Source organism: Anopheles arabiensis, chromosome 2 (genome assembly GCF_016920715.1).
Source record: "Anopheles arabiensis isolate DONGOLA chromosome 2, AaraD3, whole genome shotgun sequence".
NCBI lineage: Eukaryota > Metazoa > Arthropoda > Insecta > Diptera > Culicidae > Anopheles > Anopheles arabiensis.
Genome location: NC_053517.1, coordinates 6,130,911 through 6,149,447, shown reverse-complemented (window position 1 = coordinate 6,149,447; position 18,537 = coordinate 6,130,911). Strand labels below are relative to the sequence as shown.

Genomic DNA, 18,537 nt, shown 5'->3' with positions numbered 1-18,537 from the left:
GCATAAATAAAAAATAGGATCAAAAGACCTTCTCACTCCGACGAACCGTGTGAAAGGATACGATTAACTCTGGGGCTATGAAAATATTTTGGTTTTTCCCATCTTGTTCCTTCGAGCTTCCGAAAAACCAAACCCAAACAAACGGCTCAGTGCATTACACCATCTATCAAAGGATGATTTCAACAAAAAAAAAGCGATACGATCGATCGTGTAGGAGGCTGGTGATCGATTTGCCGATCGCTATTGACACACGGGATGGACAAACAACAACAAAAAAAAACACACCCTCCCGAACCACGGCTCACGGTGACAAAAGCCCGCAGCCCGCAGCTCTTGTAAACAAGCGCAAGTCCCGCCAGGACGGGATATTACACTCGTTTGTTGGATGCCTGTGAAAAGCAAACAGTAAACGATCCCGAAAAGAGTGATCTCGATGTAATCGTTCTAGCGCTGCTAGGGCTTCCTTTTCTCCTATCCCGAGGGCAAATGCGTTGCCATGGTTACCGACACAGAAGCGTCCCATTTACTGCGGCACCGTGTGAGCTGTCAAAAAGCGGCAAACACACGCGGAACTTCCATCGCGCGCGCACCGTGTCCAATTTAATTTGATATCAGTTTATAATTTTAATGAAATTTGTTTGTTATCTTAATTTCATCGTTAATTGGATTAAGCAAAAGGGCCGCGTACCTTTTTTTTTAGTTGTTGTTGTCGGTGAGCTTGCTTTCCAAAAATCGTGTTTCTATTGCTCGCTGCTCTTCCTTCCGACAAAAGGTGAGTAAGCAGCAGCAGCAGCAGGCACAAACAAGCACGGCTGGAGCACGGCTCTGCGTGCCGTCCTGCTGTCCTGGGTTGCGTTTGACCATGAGAAGCCCACAGAAGAAGAAAAAACGGTCGTGGTGTGAAGAGGAAAATCGACCGGAACGAACACCGGTCTCGGAAGGTTCCGGGTGCCGTACCGGTGTCGGCCGTTGCAAGAACGTATTTAGAGCTTAATTTCGACACGCTGCTCGAGTGGTTGGCTGGGGAGGAGTGAAAATTGCTTTCCAAAACATCTCCAGCCGTTTCGGAGCGCGCTCAGCTGGATCCTTCCGAGTGTGGTGAGCCCTTTTTGGCCCAGAGTGAGCAGCCTGGCAACCAGCACACCTTTGCTGTGGTGATCTTGATGAAGGCAATAAACAATTCGTAACAGAGGAAGGAGTTGGTTGGTGTCCTGAACATATCCTTTCGAGGGTGCTTGTAGGGCGTAAGATATCAATTCCTTCCTTGTTACGCCATCGAATGTGCGCACAATCTCACGCTGTTACTACTGGACGTAACAACTTGCAAAAGGGGTTGTAAATCTTACCTCAACAGAGTCACAAACCCTTAGCTGTGTCATTTGACGTTGCACGTAGAATGGACAGTTGAGGACGCAACTTTTCAACGAAAGTGATCAGTTTTGTTCCTTCAACCACTTCCTGGCGCGATTGCCATGCCTTTGGAACGGGTGGAACTATTGGTAGCTTATTAGGATGTCTTTTGTGGAAACCTTTCTCGGGAATTCACCTTTCGGACATTTCTGAGATGCGATGTTCAGTAGGAGTTTCCTGCTCATTGCAGTCCTTTATACTTGTTGAATGCATTTTGACGAGGGAAAAACTGTTGGAAAGGAGTCAAAAAAAAAGCACAGCACATAATTACACTGAAGACACTCTCTTCTTTTTTGCGGGATGTTCCTACCAATAACTCAAAAGTGGACTGGCGTGGGAGAATGCAAGCTTACCTGGTTTTTTTGCAGCAATTCCAACATTTAGGAAGGAAGTACGGATTTGTAAAAGTCGTGCGGATCACTCCGGTGGGAATTATTGGTCCTTTTTCTGTTGGGAAGACACAAGAGATCATCCCGAAACTGATCTTAATGAAGTTGCAAGTGGATGACAGCAATTTGTGCGAGAATTTGTCCGCTTTTTTCGCAGATCTTTGTGCAAAAAGCCGTTCCCAAGGCCTACTTGAAGTGAGGACAAGGTACTCCCTTTCCAAGATGACTATTGGAAAGTGAGTCCTCCGCTTGATCGTTTCTTTATGGTGCTTAACAATCGATTTCGATCGATTTATCAAAGCAACTTTTCCGCAAACATTGAGCATTTTTTCCTGGAGATGATGGATTGTCTTTGCCATTGATAAACAGTCAGTACAACAGGTCCGCAACAAACCAAAGCACCAAAGTGCATGATGAAGCAGTTTCGCCCAGGTTGGTTGTCCTCTCTTCCGCACTTTGGGAATACGAATGAAAATTGCATGCACATTACCACACAGCACCAACGCCGACCGGTTGCGAATGCGTTCCCACGATATTATCGTTGTTACATTGAAGTACGGCAAAAGCCACTCTCAGGTTCTTATAATTCCTGCAGGTCACCAAAATTTTACATCACCAGCAATGACTTCCCGTGGTGCAGGACGCTTCCATCGAAACTTGGCATTCCATTCCGGGCTCCCGGCGGGTGGTGACAAATTCAAATCCAATAGCAGAAGAACACTCCACTCCAGAAACGCTCCAGGGACTCTGCAGGGAGGCAGTCCGGCCAAGTCAAGTGAACAAGGATGTGTCCTTGTGTGGGTTTATGTTCAGTCCTCTGAGAGGTGACTGGTGAGGATGGGCTGGCAGTTTGTGTCGCACCAGACGCACCGGGAGACATCGAAGGACACCCTACCGGGGGCTGGAGAGGCCGTCTCCTCTCTGTTCTAATGTTCCGCGATACACCTAGTTAGCCAAAGTCAGTCGGGGTGTGTGTTGAGCTATTTTCCGCCCGGCATGTGTCCGCCCGCCTTAGGTAAGTGTCATTTTCTCTCCTTTCCTACGCCATGTAACAGGTTCGAAGGCAGAAGACAATAGGGAGAAAAGGACACACACACACACAGAGAGACTCTCGCACTGTACAGGAATGTCCATTGTCATCGGGCAGGAGAATGCTCAGCTCTATTCGTCTGCCTTTTGTGGCGGTGCCTCGGGTGCCCATGAATGGGTGCGCGAACAACGGGCCCCGAAAAGCGATGAATGAAGCTTGAAGACACTTTTCATGAATGGAATAGGCACTTACAATTGAGCGTTGAGGGTGTAGGAAAGCAAAATAAATTAACAAAAAAAGCGTAACCTACCTGTGCCAATGCGAAAAGGATCAAGCACAGCGCGATCCTCTCTTGTGTCGTCGATCGGTTGTTTCGATGTTTGCTGCTTTACGGGCAGGTAGTTTAGAAGTAGCAAAGGATACGCTCCGTGTACAAGCATCCAAGCATTCATTGACGAATATCGCTTGCCAGAGTCGGGCCAGACAGTGTGTCTCCTGCGTCTCTTCTTCCATCGAATTTTCGCCGACAAAAGCATCAAAAGCGTCTCGAGCTGAACTTGGGTCTGGAATCATTGGCGGGTGTAATGATAATAAATTAACTTCCCTTTTTTTTGGTGCCTTCAGAGTAACCAAACAAAACACAAATTATAACTCCGGCAAGGTTGCGGGAGCGGGGCTGGCTTTTCGTTGCTGGTCGCGCTTCATGGCCTGCTTCAGGACACGTTTTGGTCTGTTGTTGTTGAGTCGATGGTTGAATCGAGGTAGCTTTCGGTGGTTTATTCCTTCGAATTTCACTTTAATTGAGGCCGCGCTCCGCGTGTTTTCGGTCTTCAAGGTGCTGCTGCTGCTGCTGGTCAAAGGTGCGTTTTTTTTTGTGTGTGGCAACCAAAGGACAGAGGCAATGTTTGTTTACACATCGCGTGGCCGGTGGACACCTTTTTTATGATCGTCTTCTGGACTCACGCTACAAACGCGACGCTGACCAACTCGACCGCCGTCGGTGTTTGTGGCCTGGGGAAAAGCGCCTCGAAGGCGAATGGCCGTTTGATGATAAATCGATATGCGGCGTTGTTTTGGAAAGCGTTTTTTTGTGGTTGTTTTCGTTGTTTGTTCCATTCCAAGTGCACGGTCTAAATTCCCATTTTGTGCGTCGTTGCGGTTTGGATTAGGGGTTTTTTCCTTCACCGATCGGGGTTTCAATCGGGTTTTTCTGTTGATTTGTGGTTTGTTGACACTGCAACTCGGGGCAAATGGGGGCAGCACTTGTGTTTGTTTTGGCTTTTCTTCGTGTTTCTTGCCCATCAGCGTCCTATTAATCGTTTGCGCTAAGGGAGCTCCTGCTGGGACAGCGAGGCCTATTGCGTTTTAGCGCGTTTCAATAGCGCAATTTATCGCGTTCGAAGTGTTCGGACCTTGACGCGTGGAATGATAAATGGGTAGGATTTTCGATAAATTGATGTTTGCTTCCAGCGATTTCCAAGAATCCGCGACGGCAGAGGAGACAGATTCAATGAATGAGTTACCTTTATCGGACTTTAAGCGGTCACTCTTCTCTAACGTCCTTCATTTTGTAAATATTCGGAAGGATAACCATGACCTTCGTTTATTCCGTTGAATCGTTCGATGAAGTTCGAGGACATACAGTAAATTTAAAACGGAAAGACCACACAGAAACACCGAGAGTCTCAGCTGCCACGTGGTAATAGCGTTCTTTCGTAATACAATCCACACTAATCCGCACCTCCGTCCCCGGTCACGTGTTACCAGGCCGGTGTAAGTGGAAAGTGTGCCAACCTGTTTGCTATTTCTATTCCATTATCCAACCCGAGGTACCCGTGGCGGAGATTTTAATAAAGCACTCCAAATTAAAAAAGAAGCTCTCTTCCGAAACTTCCTTTCAAGAACTTCCGGATGTGGTTGTGCGCACACTGGACCCCGAGTCCCTCGGTCGGTGTAAGCAGCTTAACGTCGGCAAAATTGACCACCCGTCCGTCGGCTCACTTCACTCACACTGTGTCAACAACTCCGGCCGGCATGTAATCCGTCCATTCGTGATCGGTTCTTCCGATCGGATGCTTCACCGAAGCACAATGGACAAAAGGCAAGCAACAATTCCTAACGCATGACTGCGCCTATTTCCTTGACCTACGCTCAACTGTGTAGTTCCTCCGGAAGGACTCTGCTCTGCTCTGAGCCTGCTACACACCGAGTTTCGCCCACATAATTGATCCTTGGCTGGCGGAAAGTGGCCCTTCGTCATAAACGTCACTCGTCAAAACGACCCACGGAGTCCACGGAAAGCGTTTTGAATGAAATGTGATTATCATGGTCTTCGGTGTTGTAAATAGCAGTTGTTAGCTGGCTTGTTCCTACCTACTCGCTGCGGTGCAGCAGAAAATCCGGAAGATTGGCAACTTCATTAGCATCGACAAAGCGATCGATCGACAAACAACGGCAAACCGGATCCTTATTGACTTTAACGTACCTGGGGCACTGCAAAAGCCTGAAAGCATCCTCTTCCGATTTCATTTCATGTTCGAACACAAAAAAAAAAACATACCATATGAATGTTGCAAACAGCAACTTAGGCAAATTTAATGGAAACCGGGCACGGACGGAACTCACCGGGCGGCACCGGAAGCACCCGATATAATGTGATGACGAGCGTGAAAATTAAAATCTACTCGCATGGCTTTCCTTTCCTTTTTATCCAAGGTGATGCACTGGAAAGTGGAGAACAAATATCATTTCCGCCCTTAGAAGCGTGTAGTTTCGATAGGATACTAATTGACTCGTTTAGGGCAGGGCGGTCAATGATGGGAGGTTTTTTTTCTCTCTCGACGAAAAATTATACCTTACAAAGCAATATGGTTTTGATGTGAGTTGAAGATATCATCGGCTGTTTGTTTGATGGATGATTTTGCAAAAATCGAACCATATTTAGGAAGGAAGAATGCGTATCAAATTGACGGAACTGTCGATTTCTTGTATGGGTTTGATGCAGCAACAGTAAAGAATCGTTTGAAGGGATGCCGTGGTAAGCAGTTTTAAAGCTACCATATTGTTATGGAGTTTTGGAAATATTGTATATATTTGTTGTTGAATGATGTTAGATAGAGAATTGATCATCAAATCTTCATATTCTTCATGTTTGCTGTTATTGCATCTTTTATTATGACAATCCTTGGCCGGTCTGGTGATACAGTCGTCAACTCGTACGACTTAACAACATGCCCGTCATGGGTTCAAGCCCCGAATAGCCCATGCCCCCATACGTAGGACTGACTATCCTTCTATGTGTTAGCAGTAAGTCACTGAAAGTCAAGCCCACTAAGCGGGGGTACAGGCAGGCCTTGACCGACAACGGTTGTTGTGTTGTACCAAAGAAGAAGATTAGGATAATCCGTCATAACTTCTTAGACAAATCATGTTTTATCGCTCAAAATCGATGATCGTAGATCTCGTCAGATCTGGAACATAATATTCGCTTCGTTTATTTATTTATTTGGTACAACTTTATATATAGATTTATAGTATAGACTCTATCTTCTGTTTGGCGTAACATCCTACGCGGACATGCCGGCCTATACAGGCTTTCAAGACTTAATTCATTACCACGCAGCCGGATAGTCAATCCTTGCTATCGGGGGACGGTCCATTCTAGGCTTGAACCCATGACCCATGAAATATGGACTCTATACTTCAAGGTAGAAGGAAGTTACGTTATCCTTAGTACAAAGTATTTAAAAAGGAATATTTCAAACATTTCAACTTCAACAGCATAAAAGGCTCATTCTGTTAAAAAGAAGACCTCAAACCCCAATGCTGGTACAAAAAGCACCACAATATCTTGGTGAAGTCAGATGTGATATAAGAAAACCCACTGTTTACCATTACAATTAATATAACCTTTCATTAGCTTTGTTTTACATAAGTGTGTTTATTGATCTGTAACATCTAAACTGGTATCGCAACGTATCAAAACTCTTTGTAAAGAGAAAACATGTTTCTTTTATAGATAAAATATACATCTCTGTCTGCTCCTCTTATCTACAACGACTTGCTACTATTTACACGCACACACATCACTGGACTGACGACCTCGTCCGCATGTCTTCTAATGACTTGGATAGGCTTTGCTAAAGTCCCACGCCTTTTCCTGCTGCTGCTGACTGCCGACGGGAGAGTGCGTACGCTCTTCTGCTGATCGTTGGGGTAGATCCTCGGAATCGGATCCACCACCACCGCAGTGTGATCCTCGGCAGCAACAATGCTGACCGTGCAGCTGCTGCTGCTCTTTGGGCGAATTCCGACCACCGACGGGCGATGACACTCCACCGGTCAGCTCGGCCCCGAACGGTGCGTCTCCCTTCTTGCGCTTAACGCGCCGGTTCTGGAACCAGATCTTGACCTGCTTCTCGGACAGCCGAAGCCGCGTGGCGATCTCGATGCGACGCAATCGGGTTAGGTACATGTTGCCGGCAAACTCGCGCTCCAGCTCGAGCAGCTGCGTGCTGGTGAACGCCGTACGGATGCGCTTGCTCGACAGCTCATCGTCGATCGCGTACGTCTGGGACAGATCGGTGGAGCGCGTCGGTGAAGGGCTGGCCGAGGGAATGGTGGGCGGTGTACTGGCTGATGCTCCGGCTGCTCCTGCTGCCACGTTACTCCCGCTGGTCAGTGACTCTACTGGACGGACGGCTAGGTACGGGGCGTACCGTTCCGGTGTCTTCTCGCACCGGTACAGCTTGCGGTAGTAGTCTTCCTTGGGCGATAGCTTCGGCGGCGAAACGTCCGTCGGTTGGTACAGCTTCGGGGACAGTTCGGGCTTCAAGTCCGCTTGCCAGAACGGCACAATGGGCTGGTTGGTGGGTGTGTGAGGTAGTGCGGCGTGGGGAAACACACTCGGGGGATGTTGTTGGAGGAGCTGTTGCTGCTGCTGCTGCTGCTGTTGTAATCCGAGCGAGAACAGATAGTTGCCAACGTAGCAGGCGGAGTAGGGCAGGGCGGCTGCTCCCGGCGGTGTTACGGGCAGTTGTGTGAACGGTCCCACGTAAGGGAAGCTTTTCTTCACCGGCGCCGGCTTATCACTGATTAACGAGTCCACTAGAAACGATCGCGACATTTTCGCTGTTTGTGTTCACTGGTTTTTGGGTAGGCACTGAGGTATGAGGTTTGAAGATCACAGAAACTGTTCGACGGAACTCTCAAGCACAAGCACGTTCTCGGGACACACGAGAACTTCACTTCGCTAGCTCAAATCTCAGACTGCAGTGAAGATCCCATGGTGGGAAGGGTATTTATAGGCGGCCTTCACACAAACAAACTACCGAAAGCCAACAGAAAAAAGGACCTTTTCCCCTACGTTACGGTTAATTCCGGACAGAAGCTACCATTGGTCGGGAGGGATAACGATGAGGATGGCATGATGAGGGATAGGTCAACAACGGTAGAGGGCGATACCTGGCATAGGGAAAACCTCGACAGGGAGTGCTGATAGTCCCTAGGTCCCGGTAGCAAAGCAGGGAAACTAAGGCAGCCCACTTCCCCCATCAGCAATACAACAGCGATTCGTCACCTACCAGTTTAACAGATGGTCGATGGTTTTGATCCCTTCCCCCATCTCGCTCGCCCTATCTCGCTATCCTGCTTCTCTTCTTCTTGTTCTTTCCATTAGTCATTCATTGCACTTTCCAGTGTCTATCATGATGCCATAAAAACGAACTCTCGGTCGAATCGAACTGACGACAAGACGGATGATCTACACACTCGAGCGTGCTGAACTCCGCCCCGTTGTTGAAATAGGAAGCCTATAGGCCTACAGGAGGAACCCTGAAACGATCCTGAAGGAAGGTACGCACGGTGTTCTACGGGGAGGAAAAAGAAGTACTGTGCAAAGTAGCAAACCTTTCGGTAAAAGGCTACAAACAAAAGAAACCCACTGTGTGCTGTCTTGTAAGTTGCGTCTTTGGTAGACAGTTCGGCGCGACAGCAGTCAGCCGCCAGTGTGTCTGGCACGGCATTTTCTGTGGAGTGGCTTACTATGATGAAGAAAAGGACGATGGTGAAGTTGGACAGCAATACGGGCTGGCTGGCTGGCTGGCTCGTGTTGAATGCTGGCTTCGGGAGTGCCCCCGGGGTAGGTGACAAAAGCGCACAAATCAAAACATTGCTTTGTGCGTGTCGATGAGATCTTAAAGGGCAATTTAATGCCATGCGCTGGCAATTATTAATCGAAAATGTGTTTAACATGCTTTTGATATCAAAGATGCTAGTTAAAATGAATAGTATTTTTTATTAAAAAAATGAGTCAGACTTTCTACTGATAATGTGTGCATAATTGCACACAAAAGAAGAAAAAACCTCATCCTCATCATCCGCCCAAATTTGGCAGCTTTTGCCACATCCGCGAAAGGATTGTTCGTGTGCGTTTGTTATTATACTTTCCTTTTCATTCTATACAAAAGGAGTTAATCCTTTTCTCTCTATGAAACCGTTTGCAGCGAATCGGAAAGATCCGCTGATGCTGATCATCTTTGCCACAACAACATGGCTGTTTTTGCTTTTGGTTCCCCACCGACACGGTACAGTGATTGCAAACGGGCGTGCGTTTTGTTTGGATGTGTTGCAAAACCGAATCAAAGCAACCCGCGCGTTAAGCTCTTTTCGTTTGCACTTTGTGGGGCTTGGGATCGGTGTGTGGGATATGTGGAAGGAAAGAATTGTTTGCTTTTGACGGAGATCGGCAAGGAAAGCATCCGCTTTCCGCTATTGAAGCGTGATTGAAAATGAAATTAATTTCGGAAATCTTTTTTGTGTTTCGAGATGCAGTCAAATAGTGCTTAGTTTGTATTCCAATGGTAAGCAATCTCATACTTTCTTTAGCATTACATGCTTAAATTACATTTTATAATCCTTTTTTTGGTGGCAAGAATGTCCAAATTTGCGTGGGAAGTGACAATATGGTTCGATCACATCATCATCATCAGCGCGCCACAGTTGTTGACAGTTGATCGTTATCAAAGAAAACGTTCCGAGCATTGGCTCGTCCTCTACACTCAAGTGTTAAGAGCCACTTCAGCGCTCCCACTGCATTGCATTGAAAGCAACCGACAAACGACTTTTAAAAGCTATGTTTGTCCCGCTTTGCTTTCTTCCCTGGCTGCAGTGAAAGCCTTTCTGGGTGAGTTGTCGCTGGAGTGGGAGAGAGTCCTTTTTTTGCCGACAAGCTGCACGGTCGATCAAATCGACCGACTTGGATACGAAAGGATTGTCCTACAAGTTGTGTACCTTGGAAAGGAGAAAAAACAAGATGATAAAATGAGTTTTTTTTGTAGTGTGCAACATTATTTTATTGTGAATTTTGTTACAAATTAAACTAAATACTGAGAGAGGGGCTTAAAGATCACCTTCGTTCGTTCGACCAAAATTGTCACAAGCACTACACATCAACCACAATCTTAAGGCTTCGGCTCGAGTGGTCACGTCCGCTCTAGTGGGCCTCACAGCGAGCGGTCCTTCGCTCGTCAAACACTATCAATCAATTAATTTTATTGATTCTTAGATCTTCAAACCCCCCCTAGCCTTAAATACCGTGACGGTAGGGGAAGAAGTGCTAAAAGGACCACGGAAAGAAAACGGAAAGACCACTAGAAGTGGCCCAACCAAGAGGGACGAAATGTCGTGCATTACTTCGATACGGCCTCTTCTCTTCCCATTTTTTTGCGCATTGTTACACATACACACAAACGGACGCACTCAATCGAGCGCATGAATGGAGTGAATGGGATGCAGTGAATGGGATGCACTTTTTTTTTGCCTTTTCGAAGTGCAGGCCCGTTGTCAAATGCCACAAAACATTTAAACAAGCATCACTCCAGCAGCGTGATAAATTGTCCCCGTACGCCCCTTTTCTCGCTTCACGGCTCAGAAGACGCTCGCCACGGCAAGGATCGATCGATCGGTTTTTTTTGCGATGCACAATGTGAAGATGCATCTACGGCCGGGTTGTCTGATACAATCTTCTCTCTCTCTCTTTCTCTATCTTTCTTTTTGGTTTGATTTGGTCGGTGTGTGTCTCTTCCTTTTGCTCAAGTGTGTAGGCACGAAATTGCATTCGTTCTCGTGCACAATTGATCGCTGCAATTTTCGGCTAGTCTTCATTCCTAGCTTTCCGATACAGATCATCGATACAGCGTCGTACACGCAACAAACAACAGTCCATGCAAAAGGGATACAATAGTGTGTGTGTGTGTGTAAACGCGACAAGCCGGCCATAAAAAGGTAACAATTTTATGCACATTCCGTAACCGTGATTCGGGATCGGCATTATTTCATTTGCGAACAACAAGGGAGCTGCTTTTTTGTAGTCAGGAAGAAAGGAAACAGCCCACTGTAGCCGCCGGTTTTGTGCAATCGAGTGCACATTGTGTTGAACATATACGTGGACGACTTTGTCGTGTCGGGCGCTGGTAGAGAATGGAATGGAATCTTTTTAAGAAAGCATACAAACGATCCTATAGGGTAAATCAAACAGTTGTAAAATCATAAACTCATTGAATGAAGGGAGCTGGTTGGAAGCGCGTGTGGATTAAGATCGAGCGAACTCGATTTTGCTGAGCGTGGAAAGTGGAGTTTTATGACACTCTGTGCTTACAAGCTCTGCAGGATGTTTATAGACGGTCGTAAAAGTAGGACGAGCGTGTAGATTAGAGGCGTAGTCAGATGAATGTGTTAAGCAAGGGCTGGAGCTTGGTTTGATGAAGTGATAAACGCAATAAGAGCTCATAAATCATGGATGGAAATGAGAATCAATCTTCTGTTGAGTTGTTGATTTCTTGATTCGTTGATATAGCTGTAAGGGCATTCATGGTGCAGTAGTTCAAGGAATGATTTAAGTAATTTTTGGCTATGGTTGGACGCTTTCTTTTGTAGCAGATTTTAGGTGAGGAAAACGGCAATGTTGTAGTGATGAGGATATCTTACGGGCTTATGGATCTTTTAGTTTAAATTAGAAGTAGTACATAACAAAAGGACAATCAGAATTGTCTAAAATATGTTCAATCATCGTTCATATCCTCTTGTTAAGCTGATGATGATGATCTATAACTCATGGATAGTTAATCCTGTGAATGGCACTCGTCAAGCAATGATACAAGATCGGTGTAATGCTAACTGATTGCCCGGTAAAGCCATATACAAGTCTTTATAATGTCAGACTAATAGCAGAAGTTTTAATCACACAGGAGGGGATAATCATGAAGAAATTGTTAGCTTCTTTAGTTGATCGTTTAGAACGTGGATGCAACACCGACACCGAATAACCGACACTTAAGATGCAATGGTTTGCTTTTGATTTAGATATTTGACACAAAACGAAACATTTGACCACAAATACCAAGTTTAAGCTCTTATTACTGTTCACAATAGCTTTATTTTGAATCTTTTTGTATGAGTTATGTATGAGTCTGAGGCGGAATCACCTGTCTGCTCTTCAACATCGCCATGGAAGGTGTCATTCGAAGCGCGGGGCTAGACAACGACATCCATGGCACGATCCTCTACCGGTCTGTCCAATTTCTTGATCATCGGCAGGACAACAGCGAAGGTGTGTGAGAATCAATGCGACGAAGGCGAAGTACCTGCTTGCCAGAGGCTCTGTCCGTGATAGCGCCCAACTGGGAAGCAGTGTATTAGTTGACGGCAACAATCTCGAGGTAGTAAAGGAGTTTTGCTATCTTGGAACGGTCGTTACTTCGGACAACGACATCAGCAGCGATATCCGGAGACGCATTATACAGGGGAATCGTCAATACTATGGCTGACTACTGAGGTCCAGAAGATTTCAAGCCCGCACCAAATGTATCGCAAATTGATTCGCTCGGTGGTCCTCAATGGACACGAATCCTGGACCATCCGAGCGGAGGATGCAAACGCTCTGGGCGTGTTTGAGCGACGCATCCTCTGGACCATCTTTGGCGGTGTGTTCGAGCATGGATTTTGGAGGAGAAGGATGAACCACGAGCTTTCCTGAGCTGTACGGCGAACGGAGCATCCAGACGGTGGCGAAGTATGGCAGGATACGATGGCTGGGGCATGTTACAAAGATGCTGGACTCATGCCCCGCCAAGAAGGTGTTCGACAGCAATCTCCAGTTGAGCATAAGGCGCATGAGGCATAAGGATAAGGATCAGGTGAAGCGAGACCTGTCGGAGATCGGGTGTCTACATGGATGGGAGCCAGGGCAACCAGGGACCGAGCATCCTGTAGAATGACTGTTGACCGGGCCATATCACGTCGATGTGCTATATCGTGAGTAGGCCAACAAGAGGGAGAGAGAGAAAGATAGAGAGTATGAGTTAGGAATCGGACCCGTGGTAAAGTCGTCAACTCGCATGGCTTTAACAACACATACGTCATGGGTTCATTTTCCATGTGGATCGTGGCTTCTATAAGGTAGGCCTGTACCTTCCATCCTACTACAGATGATCAATAACTTATAACCAATCCCATGCCAAGCTAAGAAGAAGAAGAAGAAGAAGAAGAAAATAATGATTTTGGACTTATACAACTGACCAATCCAATCAATGGGCAATGAATAAATAGACGACACAACTAACTCGAATCTTAACATTCGCATGAAGCAAAACATCCCTTTCATGCAGAGACTGATGACAACGATAGATGGCATCATTTATCTATTTTATTATCTTATCTAATTAATGACATCCACTGCATGTCCCTGCGCACACACCCTACTTCATAGTACTATTCTGCTAACTAGGAGAGAGAGAGATACAGACCATAAAAAGGAGACAACTGCAATAAAGCAAACATAACCGTTTAATGTATGTTTTAATGATTTGTAACATTGCGTTAGCAGAACCCTCGATCGCCTCTCTGCCATCACACACAAATTAGGGTTAATTTGTAAAGTTTGGGTGATTTGTCAATCACTTTTGTCGAGGATCACGGTGAGGATGCAAACATGGAAGTGGGGGGTAAAGCAAAAAAAAAATGCCAACCCACCTCAAGAGCTTTCCCACTCAAGAGAGCGAGAGTCCATGTGTTTTATTACTGCCTTGCTTCTGTTTGCTACTTGCAGGGGGTTGGAGGGGTCTCTTTTTTGTCGCTGTTGCTGTCTCCTCTCTCTAGACACTTCAATAAAACCGTTCTGCTGTTCCGCTATAAAAGGACACGATGATGACACGACACAACGCGCGTTGTTCCTCCGCTTTTCCCCTTCAGCAGAAACCACTCAGGTTCGCCTCGCGAACCTTTTTCCACGGATTGTATTAGATAATTTATTTATTATTCTGCAACAATAGGAAAACAGTTTCCCCCTTCGATGGTACCGTACGCATCGCAGTGGAAGCTATCATCATAATGTACCGAACCCGAGCACCGAAGCCATTCCGAAGCGAGTGTACTTTATAGAATTGATATTTGCACAGTTCCTCACCGGCTGCAACGGGGAAAAGGAAAAGATTGGGAAAAGCTGCTTTTGGGAACTGTTTTTCCGCCCATAACACTATTACACGCACGGGACAGAACACGGGAGAGATAATGTTTCTGGGATACTTTTCAAATTAAAACGATACGGAGGGTACCGTACCGATGGCGCATATGCTCTGTGTTCCCTCCTGTGTTCGGGTAGGGCAGGGCACCAAAGCACCGTAGAGTACCGGCGAACCTCGCTTCCCATTTCCTCCTAACTGCCTCGGTGCTGCGGTCATGTCGTTGGCCCTTGTCGGGACGCAGTGGTCGGCTAGTGGTGCCATAAAAGAAGTAGGGGAAAAACATGCAGCCATCTTCACTAAAGATGGCTACTCCTATCATCCCCGGTCCCGGTATGTGTGTTTCTGGCGAGTCGTTTTTGCCGCTGTGACGCACGTTCGAAAGTGATAGGTTCATAAAACGGTGTAATTGCATGCATTTGGTGACGAGGTGGCAAGTTTTCTCCCTTCTTAATCATGCTCACTCTCTCGCCGATCCTTTCAATCCCCTTTGAATGATTTTTCATTGAAAATGAGTATGAGTGAAAGGGAAAAAACTGGACGGGCGCTTTCCACGTGAGCATTATCTCTCTCTCTTTTTTCGTATCTCTGTTACTTTGCGGTTAATATTCAAATTTGTTGCGAGTAACTGGTACTGTCAGTTAATAGACAGCCACAGCCGGGGTTGCCCAAGGGCTTTACATTAGCCATCTTATTTTTGTCAATTAATGAACTCGTTTTGGCATGCTCATCTGCGCGTATCTCTCCCTTCTTCTTGTGGATTGCGCGCAAGTAACTGTGGTCGAGGCCGGTCGCTCGAGTCGAGGCCGCTAAAATGGTGGTTTGGAAGTTAATTTTCATGTTTCTGTGCATCTGCGGACCGGGAATCCTGGTGGTGGTGGTGGTATGAGACTTCTGTTCCCGGGAGAGAGGGTAAATTATACCGATGCGTATGTGTGTTTGAAGTAGTTTTTAATTTAGTACAAGATGGTAAGCTAATGCTGTAATGTTCGGCTTCGACTGCTGCTGCGGATGTGTATGACATGAGAGAGCCGAGGGGGGGGGGGTTTGGGCCACTGGAACACGGGTTTGACTGGTTCAATTTTCCACTTCTGTTAACTAAGTGTTGGGAGTGTTTTAGACGCGCACGGGTGAAAAGGTTGATGGGAAGTTTCTGGGATGGAGGGATTAATGAAACTTATTAGCGTATTATCAAGTAGCTTCATAGAGTTGGCGTATGATACAAAGAGTCTCTTATTGATTAGTTGGAGATACGTTAAATTAGCAGAAATATGATGTTCTTTCAATTTTATTTTTGGGATTTACTTTAACCTTTATCACATTCGAAATAGGTTAAATTCTGTTAGATAGTAAGTAAGGTTGATGAAAATGATGTCCTTGGAGTCTTATATTATGAAAATTTGCCGTATTACCTTAGGAGAAGCTTCTTTAAATTGATATATTATTAATTCATAAAGAACGATCGTAGCTATGCGATTGAATAAAGCAAAGAAGAACTCTTCTATGTACAGGGTTGGATTATGTCATAAAATTGAAAGCTAATTTTATTTATTTATCTGCAGAATCGATGTCTTCTTCTTCCTCTTTTGGCACTACAACCGTTATCCGTCAAGGTCTGCTCCTGTAGCCACTAAGTGGGCTTGGCTTTCAGTGACTTACTCCTAACACATAGGAGGATACCCAAGAAACATTTCCTATAGCTTTTACTTAAAACATGTCTAAAGAATGTTTTACTATGGGTGTACTAAGCCTTATAGTTTTAACATATCTTTTAAAGATGCTTAACAGTCTTTAAAGTTGTTAAACCGTTCTGAAGGCGATTATAAGACTGTCTTATAAGACTTAAAAGATGCCTGGCTTTAACCATCCAGTAAACGTATTCTTAAGCATGTTTTAAGACTCGTTATTTGAGACTGGGACATCAAGATCATCTGATCTTATTAAATGCTTATTAAGTCTTGAATGAAGGGAACTTGCAACAAACTATACAGGCTGTACCTGAGATACGCTATTAACGCAAATCGTGAAGAAGCGATTTTCAGCCATTATATATTTAAGTTTCTTTTCCTTTTGCTTGCAATGGGTGGTTATTATTCAATCATGTTGCTATTTAACTGATATATTGTATCAATCCTTGCTACGGGGGGACGGTCCATTCTAGGCTTGAACCCATGAACCCATGATGGGCATGTTATTGAGTCTTACTAGTTGCCAACTGTACCACCAGACCGGCTCCACACTTCAAATCGATGTCTACTTCAACCCCTTGCAGCAGTAACATTACATTGTACTTAGTTGAGTTCAACTAGCTCTTCCTTGCATTTGCAAACCATTTGTCAACGCTTTCGCAAAGTCATTGCAAGTCGCACGCATAACTTCAATCGTACTAAATCTTCTGCAAACGAACAATGCTTGAATTCGTACTAACTCAAATGCTTAATGGTGTCGATCTTTCCTAGCATATATCTCCAAAAAACTAAAGTTAATGGCTTCAAAGATGAAAAAACTGCACGCCATACTGATGACTTGTTGAAAATGAAGGCAAATTCCTTATCCTGGAGACTGGAGCTGAATCCTGCTGCAAGCAAAAACTTAATCTTTTCCATAAAGTATTATAGTGCATGGTTTGAAATGGCTTTTGAAAATGTGGTGCAAACAGTATTAATTGCTTAGTTTTACGTCTCTGTCAATGTCTTTTTGTCGATATAGCATCCCAAACCAACTCAGGTGATGGATTTTGATATCGTTCGATTGTACTTTGAACGACTGGTATATCAAGGAGACATATTTATTAATTATAATAATTTGATTTGCTTGAAGTTACCTCCAAAAAGTGATCAATTTTTTGTGAAACTCAATTTTTTTTGTCACCAGCGTGCTTTTTCAGCAGTTCTGTAATTAATTGCAGAATTATCATCCCGATATAGAACGATACGATCAACTTTGCTATTGAAGTTTCGCTATTAAACCATACAGTTAGACGACAACCAATTGTAGTGTGGGTACAATTGAAGAAGGCTTTAAAAGATGTAATGAATGTATAAATAGATCGTACATGACAATTCCCGATTGGATTAATTATGCGCAAAATAAACTTCCAAATTAATAATGACCTTCCGCCGAGTTCTCCTTTACTAAACCCGTCGAATTGCCCGTCGGTTGGCCATCTTTTTTCCTCCCCGTAACGACTCCCTCTCCCTGCAGGGAAAGAAAGGTCACGCGTCCTGATGATGATAATAGATAGGATTCGGTAGCAGAACGATGGCTAGGATTTCTATCGGCCCTAGCCATCGTGCATGGCCTTCCTCTTACACCCAGTAGTGAATCCACGATAATGAAGGCTTTCCCACTTTTCCATCGCTTTTCAATTAAAAAGATTTTCCACTCCGTCTACTCTGGCCATTGATTACGGGAGGGTTTCTATGTGTGTGTATTCCCAAGCCCTAAAAACCGACCAACAGCGACGAAGCTACGGGTGGTGGTTGAGGTTTTGTTTGGTAAATATTTGTCTGCCATGCGTCGCTTGACTGCAACTGCTGACGAGAAAATGAATGCATGTTGATAACAACAATGTTGCCGGGAAGGGGATGTAACGTTTTTGTCGGCAATGAAGGATACATTGTCGGAAGGATAGACACGCTGTTTTTCCCCCCAAGCAGCGGAATGGGTTCAAGATCGCGAGTTTATTGCTTGGACACGAGTTGGAAGGGTTCGTTTAGTAGCAGATCGATAGCGGTCTTACAAACGTGCAGAGTGGAACTTTGTAGTCTGTTTAATCTACATTGTTTCGTTTAAATGTGCTCCTTTTTGTATTCATTAGGTGAAATATTATCGGGAGATTCTCTCTGCTTCTCTCCACGCTCCAAACCACGCTCAAAGAACGCTCTAAACCTCTAAACAGCCACTGCATTGTCCGTGTGAAGGGTCGCGTGAAACCCCGTGCCGATGGGATTCATTTCAAAGCCTTTCTAGCCGAACTGAGCTACCATAATTATTGGATTAATGTACAACCATAATAATAGAGCACGACGACCGGGTCCAGCCACGGTGGTCCCACCGCTGTCGATGTATCGAAAGCGAAAGGCCACCGTTTAACGGATTATTCTGCGCCGCAAAAAGGAGAGGAGATCGGGAGGATGGATGGAAAAAGGCTCAGCATTCGTGTGGTTTGTTGTCGGTGCAATGTTTGACA

The 18,537-nt window shown here is 45.2% G+C and overlaps 1 protein-coding gene across 1 annotated transcript; it reads right to left on the bottom strand.

Annotated features, from left to right (window-relative positions):
• Positions 1 to 6,929: 6,929 nt before the first annotated feature.
• LOC120894592 (GS homeobox 1-like) lies at positions 6,930 to 8,003 on the bottom strand. Its single transcript, XM_040297278.1, has one exon. The coding sequence runs from the start codon at positions 7,952 to 7,954 to the stop codon at positions 6,947 to 6,949; it is 1,008 nt and encodes a 335-aa protein (XP_040153212.1). The 5' UTR covers positions 7,955 to 8,003; the 3' UTR covers positions 6,930 to 6,946.
• Between the last annotated feature and the right edge of the window lie 10,534 nt (positions 8,004 to 18,537).